The following is a 9,962-nucleotide window of genomic DNA, read 5'->3' as shown; positions in this document are numbered from 1 at the left end:
ATCAGGGAGAAAAAGTTTAGAAAAACATGACTCTGAAGTTACATATCCCACATGAAAATAAACCTAGTAGACAGCTTTATTATTTTATTATTAATGAACTGTAAAGTGCTCTTGCTTTATCTGAGAGGGCTTTGAACTCTCAGAGGAGAGAAGAGGAACCTGCCACCTGCTCCCTGTGAGGAACAGCCCATGGCTTGGTCACAAGCTGCAAGCATCTTTCCAAGGACCCTTACTTTCTTTAAGCTCCAGTCTTCACCCACAGACTCAACGCTTCTTGTTAATGAACCATAATTTCCCTTGCCCATGGAGCACCCTAAGTAACGAGGCTTTCTCTCTCCCTTTGCACAGGAGCAGCATCAAGTGGGATTGTCTCGGACCACAGGGCCTATGCAGCCTTCTGTCCCACCGGGCTCCAGCAACGTGGTCACAGGCACGAGCTCTGGGGGTCCCTTCCTGGGAAACCAACCTCAAGCGGCCATCATGAAGCAGATGCTGATTGAGCAGAGAGCCCAGCTCCACGTGATAGAGCAGCAGAAACAACAGTTTCTAAGAGAGCAAAGGCAGCAGCAGCAGCAGATCCTAGCGGAGCAGGTACAGTATCCGTTTGTCTCAGGCACTGCAGTGCACGCTGGTATGAGAGCGTGAGCGCAAGAGACAGTGCAACACCAGCCCTTTCTTTCATATTTGGTAATTCTCTCTCTGTGGCTCCTACCACAGTATTTCAGCAATGGTTATCAAAGAAGAGGCATCTGCCTCAGTCTTACCATTAGCTTGGCAAATATTACCCATGTTCCCAGCAGTGGGCTTGAGAGTCACATGGGATTTTAGACACTGGAAAAGTTAGTTCTTAATCTGGTATCTCATGGTGCGTTTATGCTGGCAGAAGCAGACTCTGCTACAGTTACGGTTGCTGGTGCTCTCCCATACCTCTGGCTACGGTCTTGCACTGGCAAAAGCTACGTACAGCCGTGCAGTGATCTGGGACAAATAATTGACTTGGGTTTACAGTAACCTAGCAAAGAAAAAAAGTTAGTATTTACCCAGATCAATTCCTTAATCCGGTTTATCACATACCAGTACGAGCAATTATGTTAGCACAAGGGAGAGGCAGCATCAAGGGGGGAACCAGAGGCTGAAGTGGGAGAACAGTAAAACCACCTCTTGCAGTGGCAGTGTGGAACTGCTGCATTGAAGCCTGTCACCCAGCTTCTGGAGCTCTCGGGCTTTGCAATAGAGATGTTAAATTAGCTGGTCTTAATGGTGATGTTTAACTCAGCTGCAGTTTTAAAAGCAGCCTGGGATAAAGTCAGTGGAAAGTCACACTGTTCAGTTCCTATAAGCTCATACCCAAGTTTAAACTTGCGGTCCCCTAACGTTACCTAGATAATGTTCTGATAGGTCAGTAGTTGCTTTAAGCTTGGCTTTACCTCTCTTGCTGGGGAAATACAGTTTAAGACCTGGGGTCTGCCTTAGTTTGTGTTAGAACTCATGCATGTTGTATTACCACGGAAATACTGATAGCCTTCCCCTCTTCTCATGGTCCTCCTGAGAAACAGAAAAATTCACCCCCAATGAACAGGAAGGATGCTCCTAGAAATATTCAGGATAAAGATGCATGAATTGGTTCAGGGGTGAACAAGTGCAGAAGAGTGAGAATGCAGTAATGTTCCCCCATCATGGATTAGGTCAATTCAAGTGCATAAACCGAAGAGCCAGTCACTGACTTGGCTGCTGAAGGCAAGCCTAAAAGTGTTGAAAAACCACAAGGCTGAGGCTGTCAAGTGTGCTGGCATAGATGAAAAGTGACGAAGTCGCAGTCCTCAGGCTCCTGGTTTTTGGGTGTTTTGTGCCTAACAAGGTTCCCTTTATCTTTTTGATAGTTTGTAACACGTATTTATGAGCACAGGAATTTAGTACTTGCTTCTTTCCCATCTTTGCCATTCTTTTACCTTCGTTACACATCCTTGTTTTTGGACACAGTGTTTGTACAGCTGCAGATGAAGCACCAAGACATGTCCTTTTAGTAAGTGCTTAGCTGAGTATATCCTAGGCTTTGAAAGTTCTGGTAAACACCCTCTCCGTTTTTATAATCAGCCCTTGATTCTGTTTTAGGTGCATGAGTATTCATAGAAAATAACCACAAGAGGAGCAGTCTGGACTGAATCAAGGGAGGGAGGCATTTTGCAATCACCTGCTCCCCAAATATCATTCAGTGAAGCACAAGAGGAAATGTGCCGTAGTAGCCGTTTCTGGTTTGGCTCGGGAATGGTCCTAGGCCACAGTGCTCAGGTCAGGATGCAGTACTCCTTGCAGCTGAGTGTTTTGAGTGCAGAGGTGGAGGAAAGTCTTGTACCAGGAACACAAACCTCTAGACCTTGGCAGGGCTGGGGGAAGGAAAGGGCGCGTGGCTACAGTTGCCCTTAGACCTAGGTGAGCAAAGTTATTTCATATCCCTCCCTCTCCTTTCAGCCTGAAGACAGTTAAGTTCACACCGTAGAGGTCGAGATGAAGTGGTTGTAAGCAAGGAGAAATGATATTAGCCTCAGTGCTTATTCCTTTTCAAACCAAAAGGAGTCCATGTGCCAAGCAGCCCAAGTGCTCTCAGGAGGACTCTTCAGATGACTCTGCTTGTCTCTCCAGAAAAGCTTGCTAGATAAGAAACGCTGCAGTTCTGCTGCAGTACTTTTGCCACCAGCCCCTTTCTCAGCTCACTAATTAATTAATCATCTTCTTCTCTTCTGCTTTCTTTCACTCATTCATTTTCAGCAGTTGCAGCAGCAGTCACATTTGCCTCGGCAGCATCTGCAGCAACAGCGGAGCCCGTATCCAGTGCAACAGGTCAATCAGTTCCAAGGTAAAAGTCAAATTCTTTTTCCTATATTGGAGTCAATGTAAGCCCCTGTAGTGCGCACGTGAAAGTTCATGTGTTTTGTGAAGACCAGGGCTTAAGCAGTGTGGCAGAAGAGGAAGACAGGCTGTTGCACACTTGCACACACTGCATATTTTACCAAAGGGGAATGCCCAGGTTTGTGTATTTGGTTAAGTTTCTAATTTCCTTTCTGCTCCCCTCAGCGAAAGCTGCATTTTTTATTTGACATTTGTTTTGCCTCCTTGACATATGGATTCTATGGATTTATCTTGTTTGCCTCCACTCTCATTATGCTTTTTTTTTAGCTGGTGTCTCTCACTGTATCTGGGTTTTACCCCTCTTCGTTCCCACTTTATCTAATTTGATGAGCAGAGAATTTCAGAGAGGTCATCCTTATCTGGAGGAGTGACTGTTAAATGTCAGGTGTGGGAAACCCAGTGAAACATCTGAGATGTAAATGGAGATTTTTTAATGATCTCAAAAAAAGCAAGTATTATTTCGATGTGCTCACAGATAACTGAAGAATGTAAGTACAGTTATTTTGTCTTAGGAAAAGAAATTAATTCTGAGCTTTTTAGGTGCAGATCATCAGCTGAATGTCTTTACTGACCGTGGATTCTAAATAGACATGAAACAAACATGCACTTGCGCTGTATATTCATGATAGCATCATGTAACTGCAACAGAAAATAAGGGAGGCAAGTATTGCAGTTCTCATAGCCAGGAAGTGAACAGGCAGCCAGATCTTCTGCCGGTATATATCGGGGTGGCTCCTTCTAATCTGCTTCTCATTTTTACCTTTGGCAGCACAAATTCTGTATGAAATGATTTTTCCCCACCAGTAATTCATTTGCAAAATCGAATTTTATGTGTGTGCACTGCCATACATTGAGATGCACATGTAAAATCTTTCTGCATTAACACTTCTTTGAAACCTCGCCTTCATATGTATTATTTAAAAGAAATGGAGAAGAGAGTTTAGGCTAATCTGACAGAGCAAGGAATTAATTTTCATAAATTAGCTAATTTAAATATAAATATTTCACCATTTTTCCTATTTAGTCACAAGAATGTAATCCAGTGCAGTAGGTTATGTGTAAATGAGACCAGAAGGTGGCCCAAAATCTTAAAATCTGTTGCATCTCTCTTCTAACTACTCCGTGTCTGATCTCCGGTCTCTTATACCCAGCACAGTAGTTAACAAAAGTAGCACGTGAACCACTTGCTGGTAGTGACTCCTTTGGAGGTTGTCAGCTGCCATTTTCAATTAAAAAATAGCTAAAGATGCATTAAGTAAGTTTTTAACATTATCTGTATCTTAAGCACTTGCTGGAGTCATTGTAAAAAGAGACTGCTTCTAATCATGGAAGGAGGAGGCGATCTAAATTAAGAAAAATCAAGGGGACCCCAGTGCCAATCATTAAGAAAACGGTTTGATAGCATGGATAAAGTAAAAGCTGCCACTGCATTTGCCCTGTTCAAGTAACATCCAGATGGTCTCTCTTCACGCTACAAAATGTTTCCTTTATCTATATATTGGAGCTAAAAGCATCCTCCAGAAGCTTATCCTGCTGCAGCAAAAAGGCGATGTAGCCATCCTCTGCATTACCTGCAAAACTATAGAAATGACACTTCCTTTATCCATACCCATTTCTCACGGAAACGAAGCCGATGTAAGTAACAGGGCCAGTGTTCTCTATTCTCCACGGGTGTTCAGGTATGTTGTCTGCCACTGAGGGACAACAGATAGGGGCTGATTTAGGAACAGTCAGATTTTGTTGTACGGTTCATGCCTCTTAAAGCAACCATTTTATATTTACATCTTGCATTTAATAATGTTTGAGCCGGGAGTAATTGTGTGCCTCGTACTCTCGGAGCTTCACCTGCAGAGTATCGTATTTAGTTTGGTAGGGTAGTGACTCAAAACCACAATGAACCCATGGCATAATCAGAGCTCTGGTAATTGTTTTTAAATTAAGATAGTAAATACAGAAGCATATTGGCTTCCCAGAAATCAATAGCTCCCCCCACCCCTGAAAGGAAGACACAAGCATGGTTCAGTTATCTGCCATGGTGTGGAATTTAACAAGGTTAGGATTTTCCGGTTTCCCATCACTGGCCTAAGGTGGAGTAAAATGTGCTTATAATATCGATTCATTAATACACTCTCCCTGCTTTAAATGTCCACAAAAAACAATTTTTCTTCTTTCCATAGACTTAATCAGTAACAATGATATAGAAAATCCATTCATTTATGCCTCCTGAGCTATTAAAAAATTGATTGGCCTTCTGAGCCTGACATTTCCATTTTCAAGGCTTACTTTTGAAAGACAATGGAGATATTTAAAAGAGAGCTTCAAATGGTAAACTGAAGTTCAGCTGCTTTGCTGCCATTGAAGAAGACCACTGGAAGCTTTCTCATTTGCTTGCTAGAAGCTGAATTAGGCTTATCTGAAGAAGATAAGTGCTACTGAATCACAGTGCGTATGCAACTTTGAAGTCTTAGGGACTAATTTTTTTTCAGGGAGGAAGGTGCACATTGTCACCGGTCCTGGGGAAAAAATACACACAAAAAGAAAGACTCACATTTACTTTCGAAAGGGGACTTTGACTCCCAGGTCACTTCTTAAAAATTTAATCTCTGGTCCTAGCGAGGTAAGAGGAAGGCAGGCCTATTTTAGCCCTGCAGCTCCTGTGGCTGTCTAGCTTAGGAACCTCAGTAAGTTATTATCAGGGAGGCAACCATGGCTGTAATCGTGCGTCACGCATGCAATCGTGTTGCCTCGATTCTTCAAGAATCTGAAGCCATGAATCCCTTTGGGTACACATCCCAAAATTGTCATAATTGAGAATTACTTAGTGTGTAAATCATTGGCCTTTTAACCTTGCCAGCCTCATTTTAGGCCTTAAGGGAAATTAGGCTGCTCATCTGCATCGATGGTATTCTCTGCTGAACAGTGTCCCGCTTCACAAATTGAATACGTAACACGATCAGCGATTCCTGTTTAGGGTAGCACTTGAGCTGTGTTGACTCTGACCTTCAAGGAGAGGGGACCTGGCAGGTGAGGACAGAGGCTGCAGCCAGAGGGAGGTGGGGAACACATAATCTCTGAAATGCAGCTAATGTTAGGCAGCAAGCACATCTCCCAAGGATGGATAACCTTCTAGCTCTCTGCTAACCTTCACGTGAAACAATAATTTATTCACTCAGAAAGCACAGCAATCTGAGATCCTACTGTGATGCAGAAGGCTCCTACAGATTCTCTCTTACGCAAAGACACGTTAATTAAGATTTACGGGGTTGTGGTTTTTTCTTACCTTCCTCCCTTTTTGGTGTAGGTTCTCCCCAGGATATAGCAGCTGTGAGAAACCAAGCAGCACTCCAGAGCATGAGGACATCCCGAATGATGGCCCAGAACGCGAGCATGATGGCGATGGGTCCCTCCCAGAACCCGAGCACACTGCCCACGACGGCAGGCCAGTCGGACATGGGCATGGCTCCTTACAGCAACGCCTCTTCCAGCCAGCCGGGAATGTACAGTATGAGTACAGGGATGAGCCAAATGTTGCAGCACCCAAACCAAAGTGGCATGAGCGTGGCACATAACGCAGGCCAGGGAACGAGGCAGCCTGCCTCTGGACAAGCGGTGGGAATGGTCGGCAATTTTGGTCAGAACATGCTGGTAAACTCTGCTCTTCCCCAGCATCAGCAGCAGATGAAAGGACCTGTGGGCCAGGTCTTACCCAGGCCACAAGCCCCACGACTTCAAAACCTGATGGGGACTGTCCCTCAAGGAACACAAAACTGGCAGCAGCGAGGCTTACAAGGTATACCTGGAAGGACTAGCAGTGAAATGGCGCCCTTCAATAATGGCACAACGTACCCAATGCAGTCTGGGCAGCCACGGCTGTCCAAGCAACATTTCCCACAGGGGCTTAATCAGACAGTTGTGGACACGAGTGGAACAGTAAGAGCCCTGAACCCAGCGATGGGGAGACAGTTGCTGCAACCACTACCTGGGCAACAAGGAGCCAGCCAGGCCAGGCCGATGGTAATGCCTGCAATAAGCCAAGGGGTCCCCGCGATGTCTGGCTTTAGTCAGCCTCCTACGCAGCAAATGCCAGGTGGTAACTTTGCTCAGAGCAGCCAAGGCCAGGCCTACGAGAGGAATCCCACTCAGGACATATCTTACAACTACAGTAATGAAGGAGCAGGGGGGTCATTCTCCAGTTTAGCAGAGGGCGCAGACCTTGTGGACTCCATCATTAAGAGCGGACCAGGGGATGAGTGGATACAAGAACTTGATGAGTTGTTTGGAAACCCCCAGTGAACGGGCTTGTATAGTCTGGAGCTTTGGTTGTTACGTTTGAAAAAAGAAAAGAGAGAGTTGGATGTTCTCCCCATCCTTGGATTGTTGTTTTTTGTTTGAATTGGTTTGGTTTGGGGTTATTTTGTTTTCTTTTGTTTTTAATCGTGCAAACTGAGCTGATCTGTAGCCAACTTTGGAAGATTCAAGGGACGATGAAAACATCGGCATCCCAAGACTTCCACCAAGCAATCTCCGTTGCGTGGCAGCACCCGCTGCGTGTGTGTGTGGGGCAGGATGGGGAAACTGGAAAAGCCAGGTGATGCCTCTGGTTGGGAAAATTTGGTCTTTCCCCACTGAAACGAGGCTTCATTGCACAGTGGTATGGGGTGGTCCCAATATCTCCCACCTCACGTAACTGTAAACGCTGCAACTTTCAGGGGAGCAGATGAAAACAGCTGGGAGCGAAGCCTAAAGACGTCCGTGGGCAATTGCACAGGCCGTGGTCAGAAATGGGCTTAACCCCAGGGTAAGCAGGTCTCAGTGAGCCGCGGCCAGGCCCGGCTCTGGGCTATCACAAAGGAACGTGCAGCACACACGTGACAAACCTGAACAGTCACAGGGAGGTCACCATTTTCACTGCAGGGTGATAAAAATCCAGTGAAAGTGTAGGAGACCATAAATTTGGTAGTGTGGTGAGGACAGTTTGATTATGGGACTGCTGCTGGAGACGGCGTAGGTGGGTGGGTTAACTTAATGAGCTATTTAGTCCCCTTGGGACTTGCAATAGCGCTTCCCTGTCAGAGCACTTTGGCATGTATCTGCTGCCTGGGCGTACAGAACAGCAGCTACGAATGGTGTTGAAGGGCTAGGAGGTACCAAGAGACATCAGCGTAGGTCCTGAGCGGGTCCTTCTCTCTCCTTCCTCCCCAGTATGTTTTCAGTTCACTTCCTTCCCCTCCTGACCTTCGGTGTAAAGCCAGGTGAGCTGGCTGCACTTTGTTGGGTGAGCAATAACTGCCACAAAGGGGCAGGCAGGGGAGGAGAAAACAGGCATGAGAAAATGTACAGGGAGGGTTTGGCACGCAGAACGAGTTTCTCCTCTCCTCTTGAAAAGTGCAAGGTCGGCGGATAGCATTACCCTGGAGTGTCTGGGCTCTCGATGTGATACTATATGCAACCTGATCTTCAGTTTTAAACAGATGTTTGGTCTAATCTCTCTGGCTTGGTTGAATAAAATTCACTGCAGTATTTGAAGAACGGGAACCAGTGAAGGACTACGGTAAAGATCATTCATGAATGGGTAAAATAATTGATGTAGTTATAACAAACATGGGGTCTGCCCAGATAAGCTTTTAGGTATTAGCGACATATCACTATCTCTACTGTGTGGACCAGTCCTGAGCCGCACCTCAATGAAGTTGTGATGTCTTGCACAATACTGAGATGCCGGCCATTCTGAATGTCTAAAGCAGCGGTTCCCAAGCTGCAGGCTGAGGTAAGCTGTCCTCTGAAACCTATCACCTTTTTACTGTTTTCAGCTGAGAGCTGCTTATCAGGGTATATAGAGGTGCACAAAAAATATTAACGTGATCCACAGTCCAAAAAGTTTGGGAACCTCTGGCCTAATGCTGGCCTCTGTGAGCCATAAGATGTGCTCTCTAGTGAAAGTGTCTCCAGTGTACAACGACCAGTACCAACAATCCAACTACCGATTACCTCCTTGTGCGCTGCTCTCCTTGGGCCCAGCGATGAGAGGTGCTCGGCCGCTGAAATTCTTGGGAGCTGAGGGGCTTGGCACCTTGCATTTTTAAGTCCTGCCTTTCCCTATGGAGCACAGATATGCGTCCCATCAAGGAGCGGGAGCAAAATGGGCCTGGAACCATCTCGGCGCCCTGTTACGGTTCCCTTGCAGGGCTTACCCGTTTTAAATGCTATAATGTAGGCAGGACAAGCTGCGTTTTTAACATGGACTAGCTGGTCAAAGTGAACTATCAATCCAGCTTGGCCTGACTGCTAAATTTTTCAAAAATGCTTTAGTTACATCTCTTTTAGCTAACCCCTTTTTAAAATACAGCTCGAGGACCTATTCCAGTTGCTACCGAAGACGATAGGGGTTTGCCTGTCCACTGCTTCAACTAGGTTGGGCCCTAGTTCAGTGAAGGAGAGCACCAGCCAAAGTTTTCAGTCCGCCTCGCGGGTAAGCGGCTCTTGGTCGGACTAGCCTGAAGGGACGGGATAGGCAAACGACGAGAGAAATGGTTCCCTGAAGGGACGAGGGCGTCCTGCATACGTGTGTGTCTGCGTGAGTGTGTGGGTGAGGGAGCGACGAGCTGGCCTGGCATATACCTGTCCTGCCCAGAGGTGCGCCATGACGAGGGGGAGCGAGCCCGCGGCGGTGGGGACGGCACAGCATCCCTTTCTGGGGTGCGAGTGACGGGGGGTCGCCTGCCGAGGCAGAGCCGGGAAATGAGGGTTTAGAAACACACAACCATCACGCGGCGGCCAAGAGCAAATCCGTGTGCGTGAGGGAGATACGGGCTTTGGTGAATAAATGGTGATGAAGACCGCGTCTCTGTTTTCTTTGTAAAGCTTCCTCCAAATACTCCATACTGGGACCAAGTACTAGAGAGGTAGATTTTAATAGATCGGGGGTTGTTTTTTTTCTTTCTTACTATGGTGCTGATGTATATGTAATGTTAAAAAAAAAAGTTATTTGTAAATATGTTTTTACAATTCTACAGATATCACTGGGTCTACTATCTGTAAAATATATACATATAAAT

At 46.0% G+C, this 9,962-nt stretch overlaps 1 protein-coding gene across 1 annotated transcript; it reads left to right on the top strand.

Annotated features, from left to right (window-relative positions):
* Positions 1–348: 348 nt before the first annotated feature.
* Positions 349–7,271, top strand: LOC104074031 (mastermind-like protein 3; the record flags this gene model as incomplete). Its single annotated transcript, XM_009573999.1, has 3 exons — positions 349–591; positions 2,767–2,854; positions 6,209–7,271. Coding segments are annotated over 3 exons (1,323 nt in total), but the record flags the coding sequence as incomplete, so codon positions are not given.
* Between the last annotated feature and the right edge of the window lie 2,691 nt (positions 7,272–9,962).

The sequence above is a fragment of the Fulmarus glacialis genome, unplaced genomic scaffold, assembly GCF_000690835.1.
Source record: "Fulmarus glacialis isolate BGI_N327 unplaced genomic scaffold, ASM69083v1 scaffold35993, whole genome shotgun sequence".
NCBI classification, from domain to species: domain Eukaryota; kingdom Metazoa; phylum Chordata; class Aves; order Procellariiformes; family Procellariidae; genus Fulmarus; species Fulmarus glacialis.
The sequence above is the reverse complement of the archived record's forward strand: the minus strand, read 5'-3'. Positions and strand labels throughout refer to the sequence as shown.